This window comes from Sus scrofa, chromosome 1 (assembly GCF_054392235.1).
Source record: "Sus scrofa isolate SSC_HxYL_T2T_F1_AM1 chromosome 1, Sscrofa_HxYL_maternal_Yorkshire_Landrace_v2.0, whole genome shotgun sequence".
Classification (NCBI taxonomy): Eukaryota; Metazoa; Chordata; class Mammalia; order Artiodactyla; family Suidae; genus Sus; species Sus scrofa.
The window spans coordinates 34,840,323-34,864,721 of NC_139383.1; the positions used below are offsets into that span (position 1 = coordinate 34,840,323).

The 24,399-nt window shown below is 35.9% G+C and overlaps 1 protein-coding gene across 43 annotated transcripts in view; it reads left to right on the plus strand.

Annotated features, from left to right (window-relative positions):
• Nucleotides 1–24,399, plus strand: part of PTPRK (protein tyrosine phosphatase receptor type K) — a 560,031-nt gene that overhangs the window by 109,505 nt on the left and 426,127 nt on the right. For all 43 annotated transcript variants that reach the window (XR_014803891.1, XM_084956833.1, XM_084956839.1 and 40 more), the window contains exon 2: nucleotides 17,936–18,058. Coding sequence is in view for 39 of the 43 variants with exons in the window: in XM_084956679.1 (XP_084812805.1) it covers nucleotides 17,936–18,058 (123 nt within the window). In the remaining 4 variants the exon portion in view is untranslated. The remainder of the gene's footprint in view (nucleotides 1–17,935; nucleotides 18,059–24,399) is intronic.

Below are 24,399 nucleotides of genomic sequence, written 5' to 3' on the forward strand. Positions count from 1 at the left end.
AGTGGACAGAAAGAAATTTTATCAAAGAAAAACCAAGATTACCTGATTTATCAGCACTTACCTCATCTTGACTGTGTGGTTGTGAAGAATCCCTGTCTTTTCCTCGTTCTGCTATACATGTCATCAAGACCCCAGTGGCTTTGTTTTTCACATGAATTGAAAAGCATACAAGCTTTTGAATGAAAGAGATACAGACTTAAATTTATCAGTTAATAGCTCTATGACCCTGGCCAAATCAATAAACTGTAGAAAACTGCATCTCAGTTTTCTGAACTATAAAATGAGAACATTTTCAGTGACTCTGTTTCTATTGTATGAAATTACATGTTCATATTAAATGAAAATTAAGGAAATTAACATTAAAATTAAATAATATAAAAATTTTGTAAATTTTAAATGATCCTATTACCCACAGTGTCTTATGCATAATGTGATTTACGAAACAATAGTTGATTCTTTCTTTTTTAAAAATGTGATCTTTTTTTGAACTGTTTGGCTTCTCATTCTAAACCGCATTTAGAAAAGCTTACAAGTGGCTTTACCACATTAGATCAACTGGACAGAACAATAAAAGAACTAATCTCCTCTGGAAGATGAAGTTTTGAAAAAAAGTAGTGGCAAACCAATCTAACTTCTTGTTTACTTTATTCACATTTTAAAAATTAAGTGGATATCCTATGCTGTCTGCTATCTAAAAATTCTTCTGCTCTGAGAAAATTTCATTTGCGCACACTAGCAAAAAATTAAAAAATAAATTGGCTGATGGAGGCAAACTGAACAATAAATATTGCAGGGTGGTGTGTAATAGAGAAAAAAGAACTGCTGGACAAGGAGAGAGGGCCCCTGGGATGGTCCCTTTTTCATCATTTACTGAGTGTGGGAAAGTCCTTAACCTAGAGAGTCCTCCATGTAAAAGGAAGCTTTGGTACCTTTCCTACCTGGACATAGGGAGCTGGATCAGGTAAAATCTCAATGTCCCTTTTAGTTCTGATACTCACACAGGAATTGGAGAAAATTCAGTTTTTCTATGAGCATTTGTTTTACATAATATTACAAATATATTTAGGACAAAAGCTTGTGCCTTAGCGTTTGGGAAGCATTATGTAGAGTTTTTTTTCTCTCTGTGCAGTTTCTCTTAAAGGCTGAATGGATTCTGTTTTTTTTTTTCCTCCAAGTTGTAATCAACAGGGCATCAGAATCTCAGTACTATAGTTTCTGCTTCCTTTGGGGATCTATTTTTTTTTTTTGCTTTTTAGGGACCCATCTGCGGCATATGGAGGTTCCCAGACTAGTGGTTGAATCGGAGATACAGCTGCCAGCCTACACCACAGCCACTGCAACGCCAGATCTGAGCCGCGTCTGCCACCTACACCCCAGCTCATGGCAATGATGGATCATTAACCCACTGAGTGAGGCCAGGGATGGAACCCGAAACCTCATGGTTCCCAGTTGGATTTGTTTCCATTGCGCCAGGATGGGAACTCCCACTTTTTATTTTTTTGAAATTAGAGTTTTAAGATCAGTTCACTAAGATGGACAGAGAAAAATTGAGAAACAGACATCAGTTTGAATAAGAAAATGTCAACAGAAACAGAAGCTTTGTTTTGGAAAGTCAGCTCAGTGGAGGAAGGTAATCTTCACATGCAGTGGTCATTTTAGGCTAAGCTGCATGTGTACACACCTGTAGACCTCCTGCTTATCTAAACCTAGGTTGTGGTCTAAGGTTAAAAACAATGTGACCTCTGCTTAAATGATCCTTAAAGTCTTTTCCAATTCTGAGGTCTGATGCTTCTATTACACATCATAGCGTGTGGCCTTTGGGAAGATGAAATTTCTCAAAAGTGTCATGCCATTCCATCTGAATTGTCAAGTGACTTCAAAGGCCTCATGGTGCAATACCACTGATACCACAGAGGTCCTGCCTTAAGATGAAGGGTGTGAACATATCCAGGCAGATGCGGAGGCCATCTGTCATGAGACTCTAGAAGACATTCCTGTACTGGGTGGAGAATTGTACTCAACAGGCCAGAGGATCTTTTGCAACTCCTCACATTCTCAAATTCTTTCATTTTAATAAAGGAGCATTTAAAATAAGTGGAGCCTTGCATTTCCCTGGAAAACTAGGGTGGACTTTCATTGAGGTAAGGGACAAATTAATGTTCTTTTAATACACTAGCCTGAACATGCAGATAGACACTTGGCAGATACCCTTGATATTTAGTTTCTCTTTCTTTATGATATTGCTTTGAACTCTGTCAGAAGTCAGCTTAGAATGTCACTGCCTTGTCCTCTGTTAGTGGTATGGAGGCGGGCTTAAATACAGTCACCATCCTCAAATAGCTGGTTCTAGTAAATTAAATGCCCTCTGCTACTGAGGAAATACATGGGTTGTAGAGGCTGAAATAAACTGGGTTAAAAATATTTATTACACCAAAGAAATGGTAACCGAAAAAGACATATACTCTTGCTCTCCCAACAATTTCTCACTTGTAAATGGCATCTCTGAAGGGACGTCCAAATTCTTGGTGCGGGCATGGAGAGTGGACAGCTGAGTCACAGCTGCTAACGTGAGGCTATGCCTCGGTCCTCCTGTCCAAGAGAGGAAATGAAAAAAGAGGTGAAAGAGAACTCCTGCCAAGCGCTCCCTTAAAATTCACTGATTTGAGAAGTCTGTAAGAGTCTCGGGCCAGGAGGAAGCCATTAGTCCACTGCACGGGAGTGTTTGGAGCATGAAATCTTCTTTTCCTGAGGGAACTCTTGTAATTGGTCATAGTTTGTGCAAAAATGTGTCTTATTTCTCCAGAGATCTTTCCTCCATTTGTAGGAATGCCTCTGGTATCTGGCCTATGGGTGGTGGCTGCTTGTTTAGTCTGCATTTTGATTTGTGATACCTGGCTTGTGTGCTGGCTTTTCTCCTCAAGTTTGATGCTGCTCTTCCTTTTGAAATGCGTATACCTAGTCTTTTGAAGAAGGTTCAGAAATGCCAACTTTTCTTGAATTTGCATTCTGGATTGGTGCCTTAACAAGCAATATGATCTTGAACAAGCTCTGGTAAAAATAAGCTGACCTTAGTTTCTTCATGTATGAAGGGAAGTAGTGATAGTACCCACCTTTTTTATGTTATTGTGAGAACTAATTGAATTACTTCACGTAAAGGGCTTAGAACAGTACTTTGCCCGTGGTAGCCACATAGCCATTGTTAGCTGCTGTTATTACTGTTGCTGCTGCAGTTTCATCTATACTGTAGTTACATCTGTTTCTTTTACTACTTCTGACACATTTATACTTCTCTTGCTACTCTTACCTTGTACCTAAATGATATTCCCTTTTGGAAGTATCATTAAAAGTGAGTGCAGAGAGAGTCATCTACCAAAAGCTTAATACTCCAGCTCAAGGAAGGGCACTAAGAAATTAACATCTGTTCAGTAGCACCATCATATATTTTATTTTGGAAATTCCTGTGAATTTAAATAACTATCATACACATGCACACAATGAAACACACACTTAGCATTATGTAGACAATATGCATTTACACTTAGAAGTCCTGGTAGCATGCATTGTAACATTATTAGGTTTAGAGCATCAGCAAAATGGCTTCATACCAAACATTTAAAAAAAACTGCTGGCTTTCCTAAATTTTAGCAATCAGTAGTAAGAAAATGTAACGTGGGAAAGCCTAGAAGGAAATAGACACCAAAACATTTGCACTGATTTTCTCCGATTAGTGGAAATATATGTGATTTTTTTAATTAAAAAAAGTCTGATGTTTGTTTAGTGCTTACTATGTACTGTGAACTGTGAATTGTGTTAAATATTTTTTTTATGTTAAAAATAACTGTTGGCTTTACACTTTGTTTGTATGCTTATCAAATATTTTCATTAATCCCCTCTGAGATCCATAAAACCTTTTGGAGTTTTACTTGTGAATTCTAATGCATGAAAAGATTATAATTGCAAAAACACATAGCAAATGGTATGTGTTGTGATTTCCCGTTACTTATGTCTGCTTGAAGCTGTCAATATGTGAAGAATAGTCTTGATCATAGGATATAAATAAAGCTGCTCTCAATTTTGGAGTGGAAACTTGAAAAATCTCCTTTCTCTGTATGAAAATACATGTTTATATGTTCTGGTGTATAATGTATACAATCATGTTGACTGGTTTTGATCTGACTTTTCTCCATGGTAACATTGAGATTTCAAGGAAAAAAAGAAAAAGATATGCCTGACACCCTGGATCCTTAGAGAGATTTACTTTGTGTCTTAAATGTTTAAGAGGAGGAGTGTGTTCATTGGTTTTCTTTGGAGGCTGTGGTTGTTATTGTGATTATAAATTTAAGTCTGGGAAGAAAGTTTTACCACCGAATTCTTAGCCAAGTCAGTGATTGGGCGGGAAGTCAACTCTCCTGCCTTCAATTACTTACTCTGTAGTTCCCTTCCCGTGTGACTTCTACACCAGTGTTTTATAGAACTATAAAATTTTATTCTTTGACTCACACAATTTTCACTTCACCCTGGGAGGTGTAATTAATGCCATTGAGTCAGATTCAGTAGTCTTTTACTCATCGAGCTTTTGTGGTCTTTAAAGAAATCAGAGATAATCGCTTTCAAGACTGCATTTTGTAGACCTTGCCATGGCCTGGGGCAAGGCCACATGATGAGGCCACATGGCAAGCTTTTAATGACTTTTAATGTTTTGGTAGAAATAATTTTTCTTGAAAACATGACCATGTTATTGCTAATATCACTACGGCAAAAATAAGTCTTTTGGACTGTGTTATAAGATGCTTCAGATGTACGATAAACAAATCCTAATGTGAAATGCAGCCAATCCCTTTTATGGACTCCTGAGGGGAGAGGTAAAGGTGGGTTACAGAATCCTACAAATGGATGATTCCTGTCTTGTGGGGAGATAATTGCTTGTAGACCTGTTCACTGCAAGGAGAAGGTTCCCAGCCTCTCACTTTTCCCTGTAGATAAAGCAATCTCTAACAGGTTGGAGATTAAAACCTGTTGAGCAAGAATCTGAATGCCTCTTACTTATCTGAAAACCTGTGTATAGGCAGGCAGTTCTTAGATTTAACTTGATACAATTCATGGGATCAGGAGTGGTTGGCCACTTGTACCTGAATTATGATGGTGTCACTTAGATTGAGGAGGGCGAAATTTCCAATGTCACATCCATCTAGGCCTCACTGTAGTGGTCCCTGCCCCCACCCTCCTCCCACTTGGACCCTTCAAACTCTTAGCACAGCTCCACTCCTCCCACGTCTCTTCTGTTTCTTTCCCAGGAGATACTTTCATTCCCCTGGGTCTCTGTCACCAATTTTCTGTAATCCAACAGCCGTTCATGCTGTTACTACCCACTCTATGCAACATTTTCTTAGTTAAATACAATTACTTTAAACATCAGCTGACTGCTTGCCCCAAACCATGATTTTCATACCTTCATTCCTTTAGCTCTACTTTCTCCATGCATCATCTGGATCTAACTAAAATCTATGTTGACATCTAACTTGTAGACTAAAACACACCATTGAGAGATAGGAGGGGTCAGGAAGGTGCTTGAAATTGGAAGATATTTTCCTATTTCCCCTAGTAAGGTTGACATGTCATTTCACTAATTGAATTATATTCCACTATTGAAAATGCTATTTCCAGGAGTATATTTTATTTTACTAATGCTGATTATTAGAAAAATTTTGAATTAAACAATATTATAAGTAGTAGGCAGATAGTCATAGTCATGCCCCAAACATTTCATATGGAAATACATATATGTCTGCATTGTCTGGCTAAGTTATTACCTCATCTTTTGCAGATGAAGTAGCATCAGAAATGCTTTTGACACGTTTAGCTCTCTACTACGCCTTACTCTATAGTTTGCATTCTGGTTGTACCTTCAGATGAGGCCTGAACTTATTGAAGTGATAAATGAAAAGGATCTAAGATATGTTATTAGATGTCAGGAGAATACTAGGAAGTTATACTCAAAGCCATTCTTTTAGATAATCTTATTTTGGGCTGACTTAGAATGCTATTGCTGCAATCAATCTTATCTTGAATGCTTTATCATAACCGGTTACTTTTTATAAGCAGTTTTTTTTTTTTTTTTCCTCCTTCCCCAATCTGGTTAAATAGCTGGGCAAAAGCATTGGGTCACTAGGGAGGGATACTTTTATATCATTGATCTCCTATGACACTTTCTTCTTTCCATTTGTGCACTTGATTCAAGATTTCTTTGCCTCTATTTTTGGATCTTTTAATTGCCTCAACATGTGCCATATAATTGCTAGATTTTATATTCTCTCTTAAAATGTGATTTGGCTTTATCTTCACAAATTGGTAATGTTGAACATTTATGTTTCTCATGTGAATTCAGTATTATAATACTTTGCTAGTGCTCATTGGTCCAATGTTTGTGAGTTTATTTGTGAATGATTTGTTGTAAGTGCCCTTCAAGCTTGAAGGTAGACTTTTGTTGTCTTTGGATGTTATTGAAAAGACCCATTATATAATTTATTTTTTGGAATTTGGTTGTCCTAGTTTGTGTTGGTAGGACTCAGGTCTGCACATACGTGAACATTTATGTAGGGTAGATTCCTAGAGGTGCAATTGCTGGCTTAAGAGACAAGTGATTAAAAACTTTGATAAATAAAAGCAAATTGTCCCTCCTTCCCCAAAAAAGTACCCCTTGTCCTCCTATTGTTTGTTGATGAACCGTCAGCAGTGGATATTATTAATCCTTTAAAGTTTTGCAAATGATACGGACAGAAAATCTCACTTTTGCAATTTGCCTTCACTCGAATAGTGAGGATGGCAAACTTTTAAGTTTACTGAGACTTTAATTAGGGGCAGTTTGTTTTTGCTAATTATTTGCTAGGATGCCCTTGTCAGCTTTACATTATAATAATGTCTTTTATTTTATCTATTTTTAGAGCTTTGACAATTTCAAAATAAAAGGTATGGCTTGAGGTGAGAAGTGAAGCAGGAAAGCTGTCCTATTGCATAGCCATAGCCGATACCAGACTACAAATGCTATCTTCATAGTGTTACTGCTTTTAATCTGTTATTCAAATCTTATATGCTAGCTTCTTGTCCACTCATATTTGAAAATGGAAAATTTTCCAGGTTTGTATGTTTCATCCTGAGGAAATGTGTTTGCCTTTTATCTATAAATTGTACAGTTCAGTGTTTAAAGTTAGTCATTATGTTTTAGAACAAAAATTGGAGGGGAAATTGGAGTAAGAATGTTAACTAAATGGGATATAGTACTTTAACCAATCATCTAGATTTGATGAAACTAGGATATTTCAAGTCCATAGATACTTTTATACATGTTCTTGGGAGCCAAGAGCTCCTGATGTGCATGGAGTTTGCAACGAAAGAAAGTTAACTTATCTGTATTAAATTATTCTTCTAGACCCAGACCTCTTTTCTGCACTGAAGCATTTTTTAAAAAATTATTTTTTTGGATTTCATATGAAATTCTAATATAGGCAGAGTTAGCATCTTTACAATATTTTTATTATGTAAGGGTATTTGAATTGTGGTAGTTTGTGGGAGTTCTACTAGGAGTAGAGTCAGTGGTGGATGAATTTGACACATGACTGAATTTTTTTTTTTTTTTAAATCATATACCTGCTCTATCTTTTTTATGAAGGCCCAGGATTGATGGGATATTGTTTTAAACTCACCTTCTATTTTATAATCCTTCAGATTTTGGCCATAATACTTTAGGAATTTCTAGCAAATATAAAACAATAGTAAGGATCTCAGCTAGATATTTTCCTAAAAACCCTAACTTAACAATGCCTTAAATGTGCATAGCAAGTAGTTTTACTTGTCGTAGGATGCTGTGGAGAGATTTTTAAAATTAATTGGCACAGCATTCCTACATAGTAGGTGGAAGCAGAGATGGGAAAGTGAAGCCAGATTTTGTTGTTGTTGTTGGTATAGAAATGAGGAAATAAGGATACAGCCAGACCTGAAGCTAGTGAAGCCCTGTGTGTAACCTTATTCATCATTCTCTTAGTTATGACCCTCTCTATTAGATTAGAAGGGCTGTTGACTTATCACGTAGAGCATTGCTTTTGCTGGCTGAGAGATCTTTATTTTACATGGCGATCCCACTAAGGGGTGACCATATCTGCTCTTCTGTGAAAGGAAATTTGAGAAGAGAAAGTTATTATAATGCAGGCTTCTGCACTGAGTTGGTCAGAAAGTCAGTATTTTTAAAGGTTAGTAAAAGTCTCACTAAAACTTTGGTTAAAGGCTAGATTGCTTCCTTCATCAGAAAGGGGGCAGAGATCCCTGACCACAAGGTCTGTAATATCACTCAATGTTAATGTAATGATTTGCTTGTGGTTGGATGAGTGGTTGGTTTGCTGTAGACCTGGTACAAGCCCAAATTGACTGTTCAAATGATGCTTAGATAAATGAAAGAGTTGGTTAATAATCCAAAATCAGTAGTTAATATACTGATTGATTGAAATGATGACGTGTGACTTTTGAATTTTTTATTTATTTTAATTTTTAATTTTTAATTACTCAATGAATTTATTACATTTGTAGTTGTACAATGATCATCACAATCCAATTTTATAGGATTTTCATCCCACACCCCCAGAGCATCCCCCACCCCCCCAACCTATCTCCTTTGGATAAAGAAAGTGGCAGAACCATTAAGTCTTTACTCTTAAGAATATGTTCTGGGGAGTTCCTGCTGTGGTGCAGTGGGTTAAGGATCTGGCATTGCTGCAGCTGTAGCATAGGTTGCAGTGTGTCTTGGATTGGATTTGTGGCCTGGGCATGACCAAAAAAAAAATATTTTCATGAGCTGTAGAAAACCCAAACACTGGCCTGTATACCTTTTATATTATACCAAGTCTAGAAACATTTTAATAGGAAAGGGGCTTTGTATTAATGTAAATTATATATATATATATGTATATATATATATATAAACTTTCAAGATGCATTTTAATCACCTAAATTACTTGCTTATTGTTTCCTTAAAATGTATTTCAAAGTCTTATAAAATTGATTTGTTGACCTTCTTAAAATGTAGCCAAGAGTATTTAAGATTCCTTCACCAATCTGATATAAAATTTTAAATTCAAAGCCTCAAGGCAGATCTTTGCCTGTCTTCTAGGAGGATGGGTTATGGAATTCTGTTTTACATGGCTTCAGCATTTCGCAGAACTCCCTTCATAAATGAAAAATGATCCATCATGCCTCATGCTTGAGCTGAGTCAGGTGCAACTGCTGAAATAAGCCAGAGTGTGTCTGATATGGGTGAAGTGGAGCCCACCAGGAATCACTCCATGAGAAACAAAACAAAGAAATGTTTAAATGTGAGCTTGGATGCTTTCCAATTTTACCAAAATGTAAATATGGCTGCAGTTGTGAATTTTATTTTTCAGTACATTTATTCTCTATTACTTTGTTCAGTGGCTTTCTCTAGATTGTGTATCTAATGCTAAACAAAAAAGATGAGATTTTTCCTAGAATAGAGAAAAGGATAAAAAATAAGAAAAGAAATGTGGGTAAATATATAAATGATTTTTGCAAGAACACTTGGTTTCTTATCCTAGGATTTATGTAAGGGCTACTGCAAAAATTACCAGAACAAAATTGCTTTTAGTTTATTTTAATGATTTAAAAAAGTTTTTTTTCTTTTCTTTCTTTTTTTTTTTTTTAGGGCTGCACCTGTGGCATGCGCTCCCGGGCTAGGGGTCAAATTGGAGCTGCAGATGCTGGCCTACACCAGCTATAGCAATGCTGGCTCCAAATTGCATCTGCAGCCTACGTCACCGCTTGCAGCAATGCCAGATCCTTAATCCACTGAGTGAGGCCAGGAATCGAACCCCATCCTCATGGGTACTGGTGGGATTCTTAATGTGCTGAGCCACAACAGAACTTCTATTTTAATGTTTTTATTTTTTATTATTTTTTTTTGGGGGGGCACGCCTGTGACATGCAGAAGTTCTGGGGTCAGGGGTCAAACCCTTGTCACAACAGCAGCCCAAGCCATAGCAGTGACAACACTAGATCCTTAACCCGCTGAGCTACCAGGGAACTCCTTTAATGTTTTTAAAAATAGAAAATCCACTTGTTTGTGTTTTGGGAGAGATGAAGTGAAAGTGAAGATTGCCGGGCAAGAGTAATAGGACAGTGTTGTGATCATGTACAGTCTCAGCCTCAAGTCACTCTTTTGAAATAAAATTCTTCATGGAAATTAGTACTCAGTCAGCCAGGCTTTCATAGCTCTGTCCAATAAAGAACCTTTCCTTTGGCTGGCATGAAGCCTAAGAGACTTTGAAGTGATGTCTTTCAAGTAAAGGATGCAGCACCATCGCATGATCACCTGGGTGGAACGAGTAATGTTCTCTTTGTGGAGTAATGGCTTGAGGTTACGCTCATTGGAGGGGGCGGTATTGGATGATTCTGAAAGTGCTAATCATACCTTATTTTCAGGAGCCGTTTAATGTCATGGTCAAGAGTAAAGAACCTGTGGTGCCTGGGTTCAGATCCTGACTCTGATACCTTCTGGCTCTGTAAACTTAGGCCATTTTTATTTTTTCTACTATGAGATACTTTTCCTTAATATGTTCCTTTTACATTTTAATAAAGTTCTTTTCATCTGTGAAATCGTTTCTATGGCCGTTTGGCATGTAATCATCTGTTAGCTGTATAATGAGGTTGGATGAGGTCACATATGTACTGTCAGGGCTGTCTAGTTGTCAAAGGCTTATTTTTGGACTTTCATTTTTTTTTTCCCACTAGTTTTTTATTTTTATTTTTTCTGGTGATAGATTTTTGTTTTTTGTTTTTTTTTTAATACACAATTTTAGGCCTGCCTAAAGCACCTGTGTTCTGTCTTTTTGATGGCTTTTCTCAAACAGTCCTTGGAGCATCCATATGCTATATCCATGTGATGAAATTGTGTCCAGGTGTTTTATTTTTTCTTTTTTGGCTACCCTGTGGCATATGGAGTTCCTAGACGAGGGACCAGATCCAAGCCTAAGCCACAGCTGCTGGATCCTGAACCCACTGTGCCAGGCTATGGATTGAACCAACTTAGCACTCCTAAGACACCACCGATCCCGTTGCACCACAGTGGGAACTCCTAGTCTTCTACTTCTGCCTGAGATCTGAAACTTAAGGATAGAGACTTGGATGGCTCACCTATGTCTTCTTGGTCCTCTCTCATGATGGACATGTGCTCATGTGTATTTGAGACACAGGATTGCCAGCCTGTTTTCTTTTCTCAGATCTACTTTCCTGATTCACACAACTGCTCTAAATTTTATTTCACTTAAAGAAATGGCACTGGACTAGTGACCCATAGTAGGAAGTAATAAGTGATTATGTGGACAGATGTGTTTGTGGTCACATACACTGTGTATTTAAATATTTGCATGCATGTATATACTGGGTCACAGTGTGAAATATATTTCCCTTTGTCGTCTTTAAAGATTGAAGCCCAGACTAGAGAACCTTGAAATCCAGCTAAAGTTGGAGGGGGATGAGGAAAATATGGAACCCAGAGAATCTGCAGTGAGAGCACAAAGATCATGGGATATTTCAAGTTAGATGGAGGTAAAGGGGTGCTCTCCTGAGCTGCAGAAGGAGTGGTCTGATGGTTAAGATAAAACAAGTCAAATTGTTCTCCTATTCTCACTTTTGGATTTAAGCCTCTGCCCAGCCAATCTGATTTGCTTTTAGTCTGTCATTCAGACTCCATTTTCAGTTCAGTTTCCTGGCAGTGGCCTACTGCTGCTTGTCTTGATATATGAGAAAGAAAAATCTACATCATGTGGAGGTGATACAGAAATCAAAGACCCTTCGTTGTAAGCTTTTAACCAGACCGTGTATTACCTGTAATTTCCAATAATACTTAGGATCAGAGTGACCTAAACCAGGAGTTGGTTAACTATGGCCCACAGGTAAAATCCAGTTTGCCACCTGTTTTTGTAAATGAAAGCTTTATTTGAATATATACCCATTTGTTAGGTATTCTCTGTGGCTGCGTTCTTGTTACAGTGACAACAGTTAATATAGTTGGGACAGAAATAGTATGACCTGCAAAACCTAAAATATTTATTAATATTTAAGGTTTGATAAATACTGAATTTAAAATATGTATTGACTTTTTTACAAAGTTTGCTAACCCCTGATATAATGGAAGGTATTTCCTTAGTGAAAGCATTTCTAACAATTGTTCAGGGAAAACTGGTTATGTTGGTTATTATTGTCTTTGTGGGAACTCTCTTTAGTCTTTCTGGATAAAGTGTATGAAAACTTGTAAGTTTCTTTATTAGACTTCTGTTAAATATGTGCATAGGTTTGCATCTATAGAGCATATAAACAATACACTGTTAAGAATGGAACATGAAAAAATAAGGATGCTGTTAAAAAGTCTTGTTGAGTGCTTGGGGCTTTTCATGCATTAGCACTAATCCTCATACACCTGTGCTGTAGCTATTATTATCTTGATTTTACTGGGAAGGAGATTGAAGCTGAAAGAAATAAAATAACAAAGCTGAATATGGGCTTAGCCATCGCTCCATGCTTTGTCTAGAAACTTTGTCTGTTTCTTCTCCCACCTAAGTGGCAGTATGTGCCAGTTCCTTAAAATTCCTGAAGTCTTATGAACTGAAGTTGAGATTTTAATATTGCTTCTCTGCAGAGATGGAGGGGAGTAAAACTGGACTTACTTTCCATTCTGGTAAATTTAGTCTTATTAAAGGAAGATTATTCAGTCAGTTGGAGTATAGCATTTGCTTTGAATCATAGACAATTTGAATAGAAGTCTCACTAGCTAAATAATCTTAGATTATATATATTAAACATATATTCTTGGCTAGAAATGGAACTCTAGGGATGAACAGTTAGATAATTTATGGGTGCTTTTGAAATGAGCTCTTTTCTCTTGATTAAAGAGTCATTTATATCTATCAATAAATGATGGCTTTGGATTTTCAATACAAGGGTTTCAAGTTCCTTTTCCTTTATGGAAGAGCTATGCTCAAATAATATTGTATTAATGAACTACGAGGAGTTTTTTTTCTGGATTTGAAGTTATTATCTTTTAAGGAACTCCTGTTTATAACTTTTCTAATTTTTCTTCATTAGGTCCTCTTTGGTATTGAACTGGAGTGATATATTATGACCAGTGACTCATATTTATGACCTCAAATGCATTCATCATTTACTTCTACTTGGATATTATTTTCTGTTTGAATTTACCTCTACTAGGTTATTATTTTCTATTTGAATTTCAGTACTTAATTGAGAGTAAGCATTGCTTATCCTTAGACTAGAGGTAAACTGCCTCAACATTGATTATGATATGTCAATTCTTATTTTGTACCTTCAATATCCCAGAAATAGAAAGGAAAAAAATCTGTTAAGATAGCCCAATAGATTTTAGAGGAAATATGAACTTTACTTAAAAGCATCAATTTTTACACTTTTTCCAATAATCTGTTTTTCTGAGAATAGACAATTGACTCATGTTGTAAATGGAATTATATTTAAGATATTTAGTATAAGTAATTTTTCTGTTCTTTAGATTTTTTGTGTGAAATGTATTGGCTTCTTTGTAATGAATTTTAGGGCTTGTAGTAGTAAATTTATGTTATAATTCTGATTGGCATAGATAAAATGATCTAATCAAAGTTAGTTTAATTCAGTATTGCATGTGTCCTAATGTGATATATATTAATTTTTTTTTGCATTCTTAATGGAAGAAAGATCATTTCAAAGTTGATGATCACTTACATAAGCAAATCTGTGTACTACAACTTCATTTACAATTGGGAAATATTAATTTGTCCATTTTTGAAGGTCATAAAGTGTTAAAAATATTGCATTTGCCAACATATTTTGTCTAGTACTTTCCTCTTACTTTTCAAAACCCTCTGTATTCCAGTGGATTTAAGAAAATAGAAACAAAAATGGTCTATATTTTTAGCTAAAGCAAGCTCATTCTTTACAAATGGTGAAGAACCATGAAAGATAGTCCTGTATATTTCTTGCTATTTTACTCAGTCAGAAAATTGAGACTGCATAGGTGCCTTGGAGGGTAGATTGTGGAAGATCCTAGTACAATATCTTTTAAAAGAATATCCTCCGTATCAGTGTTGTCCAGGGCCCTACTGACATTTTATTTTTCTTGAATTCAACTTTGGTCTAAATTAACCTGACCCTGAGTTTTATCGAAAAAAATACTTTTATTTTTTGTGCCTAGTGTTTCTTAGTGATCAGTCCTTTCAGCGAGCTACTTAGGAATGAAAAAAAAAAAAAATCAGGCAAGTCAAAATTAGCTTAATTTTTATTTTCTAGTGAGCACCTTGCAAAGCCCCATAAATGGGTTGCCATAGTGGAAGCAGACCATTGCAGTAATAGATCTGTCCTTTAGCTGATTGATCGGCCTAGAGGAATTAGCAATCTGTGAAATGGCTCTTCAGAAGTAATTTTCCTCCAAGGGTCAAGGAACTTGCATTCACCATTTCTCTGAAATGATTTTGCAGGTATTCCTTGTAGTCTTATCAACCGTAGCAGATATATATAAAAAAAAAGTTGTGAACATAAAGTGTTTCTTTGTTCATTTTTCATCCTCTTTGACTAAGTCAGTTTCTTGAACAGCATTTCTTTATTGCCTCTATTTGTCTGGCTCAGTGAAACTTGAAATTCACGAGTTATGTTTTTAGTTATGAATCAGAATTTTACTAAGAAATGTTTTACATAGATTATAATACTATATATAGAAATGTGTTCAACAGAGGAAGCTGTGTATGGAAGACTGTTTTATTTTATTTATTTTTATTTTTAAAAATGATTTTTATTTTTTCCATTATAGTTGGTTTATAGTGTTCTGTCAATTTCTACAATGCAAAGTGACTCAGTCACACATACATGTATACATTCTTTTTCTCACATTATCCTCCATCATGCTCCATCATAAGGGACTAGATATAGTTCCCAGTGCTTTATAGCAGGATCTCATTGCTTATCCATTCCAAAGGCAATAGTGTGCATCTGACTGTGTTTTAAAGAAAATGTTTTTAGTGCTTTCTAATGAGCCTTAAATGGTAAAGTGGGGTTACATAAAATGGAATTAGCTCAAGTTATGTGTGTGATATCTGTTGTAAGGTTGAACCAAATGATCTACCTCCATTTTCCCCCAATTCCTCTTTAAACTGTGCATAGCCACTGGAATTGTTGTTATTATTATTGTTATTATTAATGTAGCTTGAATTGTATCATACCCCCGGATGAAATTCTTTGTGGCTTCATATAATTGTAGAATAAATCTAAATGCTCTATGATATCTAAAAATCTTTCATATGTAGTTTTGTGTCTGTTTTGTCCCCCACATATTTTTTTGTGTTCATTACAAAGAATTATTTGAAACTATTAGAGGTTCTTCAACATCTCATGTTTATTTAGATTCGTATGTGCTTGATTTTGCTTTTTCTTTTAATTTCAATCGGATTTCCATTCTGGCTGGCACATCCTTGCTCATCTTTGTAGGCATAACTCCATTAAGCCTTCTATAACCAGCTCAGCTATTGGTTGTCAATTCATTTGTCGTTTGTGTTCTTTGTCACTTTTTAGTCATACTGTTTTTATGCCTGTAACCCCCTGTATATATACACTCCCCCACTCACGTCTGTCTGTCCCATACAGACAGGAATAGTATTTTTAATATTTCTTATCTTCTAGTCAATACACTGTATTAGTCCTTAACCTTGAAGTACAAAATTCTTTATAAAATAGATTCATAAATGTCTTTTATCAAAGATTTATTCATGCTATGTAGAAGATATGTTGTACCCCCCAGATTAGGACTTATTGTAAATTATAAAATAAAAATAAAAAAAATCACCTTTTAAAATTTTTCTTATCCATCAAGTCATATGAACCAGGAACTTTTTCCAAGACTCTTGACTGGTAGGGCAGTGATGTGCAACAAATAACAGGGGTTGACCCACTTATTTTGTGTGGCTACTCCTAGTTGTTATTGCTAATAAGAATTCTGGAGTCTAAAATTAACAATGGCTATGAAGGACAGCAATTAAGGCCATTTGTCTTCCAAATGAGCCAATGTAGGTTCCACTGGTAGTTTAAATTTATATAGGGAGGTCACTTACACTATTATAAAGGGCAGTGGAGGCCCTGAAGGTGTGTGTTGCAAAGCAGTAAGTCATTTTAGGGTTGTGATGGCAAATTGTATTTTGAGAAAAACTTTCCCTTTGCTATGCGAAGATTCATTTCTTAGCAACCTCTTTTCATTGATTAATTTTAAATTAAAAAGGACATCATTTTTCATGAGAGCATTTGTATAAAGGCCATTTTAGACATAGTTAAAAGATCGTATTAAGCTTTGTTTTTGTCTTTTTTTTTTTCTTTTTTCTTTTCCACGGCCACACTCATGGCATATGAAAGTTCCCAGGCCAGGCGATGAATCAGAGCTGTAGCTGCAGGACTACGCCACAGCCACAGCAACAGCAGATCTAGCTGTGTCTGGGACCTACATCACAGCTCATGGCAACTCTGGATCCTTAATCCCCTGACTGAGAACCTACATCCTCATGGATACTAGTCAGGTTCATTACCTCTGAGCCACAATGGGAACTCCAGTATTAAGTGTTAATGCTGCTGAAGTTTGATTATTTTAAAAGATTGCCGTGGTCCTAAGACTGATTCAAGGATACCCATATACCTATTCTGCTTTTGAAAAAGGTCGTTGGGGCTATAGTGTCATCTGAACATTTCTGATCTTACCTTCTTTGCTTGTGATGCTAGCTTGTCTTTGTCATTGGTGAGGAATATAACTTTTATTCAAACTGACAAACTTTTTATGAGGGAAATGAATTTTTTGTTTAAAGAGAAGAATATATAGGTCTGAAATTTACCGCCCCCTAGCCTGCTGTTTGGTCGGCAAATTCACTGAATTTCTTCACAAAGATCCCCATGGAAACTAAACAAATAAGCTGCTTGAAAGGAGACAAGTTACTGGTTTTTCTCATTACACCCACTGCTGGATTTTCATTACTTCGAATCTGTTTTTTTTTTTTTTTTTCCAAGATTAGACATATAGACCAGCTCTTATTTTCATGAATTGAATAAATATGTTGAGTTGTATGTGCCTGTATTTGTAGGCTGAGAAGCCAAAGTAATTATCCTTTTTTTGCCATAAAATTACTTCAGAAAATAAAGCCAAGAAAAATGCCTGATGTAAAGGGAAAGGCTATGTCCATTTTTTAAGAAGTTATTAAATAAAGTGGAAGTGGTGAGAGTGATCATAGGCTAATCTGATCTGTTTTGTGCTTGTTTTTTTCCCCACTTTTAAGTCATAATTGTGTGTGAAAGTAATCTAAATAAAGTATAAAGTGTGTTTCACTGACCTCATAAACTTCAAACTTATAAAACTAAGTATTTCATTTGCTATTATGAGTAGATTTCAGAGTGCTCTTCTAAGGCAAGGAATTTGGTAAAACAAATATTAACTTCACCTTATTGAACGTGCATTATAACGAAAGACAGTTTTCACTCTTTTCCTTTCTCCCCTTCTTCCCACTAAAGTTGTTACAAACTATTTAGATCCCAGGGGGTTTATATATTTCTGGAAAGCCTCACTATTGTCTATATCTTCTACATTTTCATATTTAAAAATCTGTGCCTCAACCTTATTTCTGAGGCTCAGACCAGTCTCTTATTCACACAGGATACTAATAGAAATTTCATTGTATGGGAACCTTTAGTGGAAGTAGTGATAAGTAGGAGTAGCAAACATTTATCATTAAATTTGTGAGTACCACATTACGTATTTCAGTGGAATGTTTTCTCATCCAGTGCATTCTTCATTTTTAGCAAATCTGTTTCGAAGGTAATAGTAGTCCTTCCTTGTCTCTTTCAGGTGGCTGTACTTTTGATGATGGTCCGGGGGCCTGTGATTACCACCAGGATCTGTATGATGACTTCGAATGGGTACATGTTAGTGCTCAAGAACCTCATTATCTGCCACCCGAGATGCCTCAAGGTGAGAATCATTCCATTGACCTAGTATTGAAAAAAACCCCCTTGGAGCATGTAGTATTTTCTTAGGTATATTCCAGTAAGTTCATTGTCGTAATAAACTGGTATGGTCAAACTGCTTGACCCCATCAAAGACCCTCAGTGTGTTCTTTGTTTTTCCCTCTTATACTTTATGTAATCTTCTATTTCTCAGGAATATTCACTCTGTCTTTGTTCTCTCTGACCTTTGAAAAATATGTATTAGTGTTTTTTTTCCCCTCTGTTTAAGAAAAAAGCAAAATGGAGAGGAGACCAGGAAATTAAAAAAAAAAAAAAAGAAGAACAAACAAAATTCTTTCATAATAGTCTAAAAAGTGAGAGCAGCTCACTCACTAGCTATTCTGTTAAATCACGGGGTTTGATTTAATCAGACTAAAGGGAAGTGTTTTAATTTCATGGTGAGGAGAGAGCTTATCTTGTCCTATCGGTCATGAGTGTGCCAGTGGTTCTGAGGATCGGCAGCCTGGAGACAAACTACCCAACGGAGAAGGTCTTTTATGAGTGGCTTGTAGAAAAATGAGGCTGAGCCTTGCTTTGTTTAACTTGATTTCATTATATCCATTTGAATTTTGGTTTTGTGAAATAGTATATCTTCTTATTGTTTAAGCCAGTTTGAATTGTGTTTTCTCTTTCTGACATTGGATATTAATAAATACCATTTTATACACTAGCAACTAATATTTGTGCCTTCAATTCTACATATTAATTTGGAATTATTCTAAGCTCTGTGCATATATGTTTACCAGTAACTTATTAAGTTGACAAATTAAAATGCAAATAGGAATTTTAAAGCACTAAAGAGAATGAATTATTTTTCTAATATTTAGAAATAAATACGGAATATAATTGTGTATGATCACATACATGATATACAACATAATATTTTACAGTGTAATATATTAATTTACTATGTAATGATATATAATTATTATATAGTCATACATAATTGATAGTCTGATTCCCTATTACTAGTAACTAAGTTTCAAAATACATTTTCAGTATTTTAATTATGATTTTTAAATGCTTTATAACCATTTTTTTGAATTCTCTAAATTCTTTGGAAAGTTTTTTGCTGGTCCACTCTGATGTGATCTTTGAGAGTAGGGTGAATTAAATCTACTTTGTATTCTAAATTGTCACTTTCCATGGCGGAGTGGATAAATGGATATTTCTGGAGCTGAGCTGAGCCATAATTTCCTTGTCAGAGGAATGAATTGGCACTAGGTGGCTGATACCCTTTGCTTCTTGTGTTTGACTGTTATGTTGTCAGCAGACTCATATAGTTGTGTACATAGCTTTGTATTTTTCTTCTTTTGTGTGTGTGTGTCTTTTGAGGGCTGTACCCACAGCATATAGAGGTTCCCAGGTTAGGGGTTGAATCAGAGATGTAGCTGATTCATCTACGCCACAGCCACAGCAACTCAGAATCCGAGCTGCATCTGCAACCTACACCACTGCTCATGGCAATGCAAGGCCCTTAACCCACTAAGCGAGGCCAGCAACTGAACCCGTGTCCTCATGGATACTAGTCAGGTTCGTTAACCACTGAACCATGACAGGAACTCCTGTATTTTTCTTTCAAAGGTACATAACCTTGTTTTCCTGGTACATTTTAATTAAAGAAACTCCTGTAATATTTCACCTGAGTTTTCTCTGTGGTATATTTAGACTGAATTTTTTTTATATAAAATTAAAAGGGGTGGGCTGGGATGCACATATTTTGACTGTTTATCATCAGAGAATAATCAGAAAGATGTTGATTTATGGAAATGTTACCATTGTTAATTACCATTGAAGATGGGGAATGAATAGCTGAAGAGATACTGCTCCGATGACCTTGTTGGCTCACCTTTGATGAACAGCTTAATCGGTGGTTACAGTACAGATGATGTGCACAGAAAATGAAAGTGTTTGAAATTCAGCCACATCTTCCAATTAATAAGACATTAAGTAATTAATCATGCAGAGGAGGGAAAAAGGTCATGGCCACTTTGTTTTTGCCAAATGTAACTTGTGTTTGGTTATCACAGAAGGTGAAAGAAAGCATTCTCATATATGTAGTCTTCTTTACTGTTTTCTTTACAATCTGTACTATTTTTCCCATTTTCCTTCTGATACTCACTGAAAATGATCTATTCATAAATTGGAAGAAGACATTTGGATTTATCTTTCTAAAATTTAATGAACGATTCATTTATTTTAAAATAAATAATTAGGCATGCTTACTTTTTCTTTTTTCCTTTTTTTTTAGTTTCTTTCTTTTTAAAAAAATTTTAAAGTTCAATTAATTTACAGTGTTGCATCAATTTCTGCTGTATAGCAAAGTGACCCAGTCATATGCACATATACATTCTTTTTCTCATATTATCTTCCATTGTGTTCTGTAACAAGAGATTGGATATAGTTCCCTGTGCTGTACAGTAGGATCTCATTGCTTAGCCATTCTAAGTGTGGAATAGTTTGCATTTATTTGTTAAAAAAAAGAAAACTCAAACATTTGGCATCCTGAAAGTAAGAAGATTTGGTCTCTGATGCAAACTGCTTCTTGGACTCTCTTTACAGTACTTGGACATCGTTCCTTTGCTTTGATTTATTGATCTTTTTGGACTGGAAACGTAGAAGGGAAGAGGAAAGGGTGAATAAGTAGATTAGAATAAGAAAAGAATGAAAATGGGTAGAAAAGAAGAAAATTAATTCTCCTCTTTTGAAGATGTAGTGCTGTCAATAATAGCTTATAGAGTGTTCTTCAGAAAAACTACCTTTGTCAGGTGACAGTGTTGGTGGCTAAAAGGTCAGCTAAGTATGTGTAAAATAGCTTGCAAAAGAATGAGTATATCTGATGTATGTACATGTATAACTGCATCACTTTGTTGCTTAGCAGAAATCATCACAACATTGTAAATCAATTATGCTTCAAGAAAACTTCCAAAAAATGAAAAAAAAATTAAATTTCAAAAAAAGAGTGAATATATCCTAATGGCCAGAATGTGAGTACCTGCTTAATTCCGTCACTAAAGGGATGCAAATTAAAACCACAATGAAACTACTACACACTCAGCAGAAAGATGAAGATCAGAATTTTCAAGAGTTCATGAGAGTATAGAGAAGTGAAACTCTTCGATACTGTACTATGGACAGGTATAAATCTGTACAACCACTTTGTACAACCTAAAGATGCAACAAATAAATCCATTTTGGGGTCTAAGCCCAGCAGAACTGAGTACACATGTTCTCTGAATGACATGTACAAGAGTGCTTATAGCCTCAGTATCCATAATAGTGCCAAACTGAAAACAGACCAAATGTCTGTCAACAGTGCAGTGAATAAATAAGCGGTAATATACTTGTAGAATGGAATATTACACTGCCTTGTAAGTGAACAAACTGTTGCTACATATGATATGGATGAATTTCACACAGAGTCTTGAGGGAGAGAACCTAGGCCCCAAATGGTAGGTACTGTATTTCATTTATATATGTTTCAAAGATAGGCAAAACAAATTGGTAATGTTAGAAGTCAGGATATTATTTACCTGCAGGAGGGCTGGCAGGGTTGGGGGATGGTTAGTGCTTAGAAGGTGGCATGAAGGAGGCTTCTGGATTCTGGTAATACAATCTTCCTTGGTCTGGATGGTGTTTTCACAGATATGCTTAAATTGAAAGATCATTGAGCTATACAATCATGAGTTGTTTTCTTTTCCCTGTGTATCTTATATGTTAATAGAAGCTGGCAAAAAATAGAGTAAAGGAAACCAGTGCTCACAAGGATGCTTTGGAGAAACTAAGAATTGAAAAATAGTATAGATTAGAATATTATAGATTAGAATGAAAGATATGTAATTTAGGGAAACCTCAGATGAGCTCAAACTTTTTTTTAACCAATCTGGACCTCTTCCCCTACATTCATAGATAGTATGTTTTTTGACAATTCTAAGCCTTTATATGCTCCCTTCCCTCTGTTTAAACAATTCTCTGTTCACTAATCCACTCATCAAATGCCTACCCATTCTTAAATATGTCTTCTAAAGTTCCATCTGCTTTGGGGAAATTTTCTTGGCTGGCATGGAGCATTTATGTAATATTTTTTTTTCTATCCTCAACATTCACATATACTCCCCACTATACACTGGTACATCTTTCAACTGCAGGATTTTATAGTGCTTTTGAGAATATATCCTTCTCAGGGTTCCTGCTGTGGTGGAGTGATTTAATGATCTGGCTTGTTTCTCTGGAGGTGCTGGTTCAGTCCACTGCCCAGCACAGTGGGTTAAGGATCCAGCATTGCTGCAGCTGTGGCATAGGTTGCAGCTCTGGCTCAGTTTTAATTTGTGGTCTGTGGCATAGGTTGCAGCTCTGGCTCAGATTTAATTTGTGAAACTTCCATAGGCCCTGGGAGTGGGAGGGGCAGAAAAAGAAAAAAAAGAAAGAAAGAAAAAAATGTTTTCTTCTTTCCATTAAACTATAATGTCCTCATGAGCATAAATCATGTTTTTCCTCTTTGATGTCCCAAAATGCTATTTCATTTTACTTAGGAAAAGTGCCAATTTATATAAGATGGTTTAAAATATTTTGGTCAGAAGTTAAACAAAAAGGTTTTTCTTTCTCTTGATAAAAAATTAATTGAATAAAACACATCCCTTTTCACAAACATTATATTCAGTTCAGATTTTAATGTAATTAGAAGACCTTCACATCTTACTAATATTTAGCTTTTGCCTTTGTAAATTTCACCCATTTATTTTGGATATAATTTTAAATGTTACTACCAGGAAGAAACACCCTTTGGATCTTTCTCTCTGTGTCTTTTTATTTTGCTAGTCAAATCAATCCCAATCTTTTACTCCTTAAAATTCTAGTCTATAAAAATCAAACACAGGAGTTCCTGTCATGGCTCAGTGGAAATGAATCTGACTAGCATCCATGAGGACACAGTTTTGATTCCTGGCTTTGCTTAGGGGGGTTAAGGATCTGGCGTTGCTGTGAGCTGTGGTGTAGGTCACAGACGAGGCTCAGATCCTGCATTGCTGTGGCTGTGGTATAGGCCAGCAGCTATAGCTCTGATTCAGCCCCTAGCCTGGGGACCTCCATATGCTGAAGGTGCGGCCCTAAAAAGACCAAAAAAAAAAAAAAAAAAATCAAACCCGTAGAGAATGGGCGATGTTGCAAGGAAGTAGAAATTGTCTTTTGATTTCAAATACATTTGAGTCCATTGCCTTGTTTGTCAGATACTCCTCTATGTGTAGGACCTCATGAAACAAATTCATGGGACTGTTTCTGACCTAAAAGTGAGCACAGAGATCATGATTGACAACTCAATACATTTATCGTCAACTGTAATTAAAACTGCCTTTTCTTTTTAGCAGGTTTTTGTAAAATGACTAATTGAATTTTAGTTCAGAGTCTCTAGAGTACCCCTTTGACAGTTTAAAATCATGCTACATTTTATCCCACCTTCAATCTGGTACCTTTCACTGATAGTAATATAAATCACCATATAGAGTGCTTTCTGTGAAATGCACAATTCTGTCTTTATCTACCTACTTACCTACCTACCTACCTATTTTCTATGAAAATAAAAGCCCTCTGCCATTAGTCTGAAGATTGAAGTAAAAAACCTCTCCTCCTCTGTTGTAAAACTTAATGAGATGTGATTCAGTGGTTCAAAGCCTTGCGAGATCTCAATTCTGTCCCCGTTTCAAATCCTCAAACTAAAATTTAGAGAGCAAATAACATTACGTAGAGAAAAATGATGAATGAACAGTGTTGATAAGAAATGTGCCTTTATATTAATTTATTATTTTTAGAACTGTGTATCTTTATTTTCTTATCTCAAAATTTATTTATTTGTTTTTTATTTTTTAATTTTTTTTTTGCCATTTCTTGGGCCGCTCCCGAGGCATATGGAGTTTCCCAGGCTAGGGGTTCAATCGGAGCTTCAGCCGCCAGCCTATGCCAGAACCACAGCAATGTGGGATCTGAGCCACGTCTGCAACCTACACCACAGCTCACGGCAACACCGGATCCTTAAACCACTGAGCGAGGCCAGGGATTGAACCCGCAACCTCATGGTTCCTAGTCGGATTCATTAACCCCTGAGCTACGGGAACTCCTTATCTCAAAATTTAAACATGATTGTTGTTAAAATAAGGCTTGCCTTCAAATATTTGTTTGAAGAGACTACTAAATGTGTTTTGTATTTAATAGCGACCGTACATGGGTCACATGATTTTGTGCCTGGCTTTCTTCTGTGATATAGTGAAAAATCACATCAAGTGTTTGGTTTATATGATAACATTTGATAGGTGA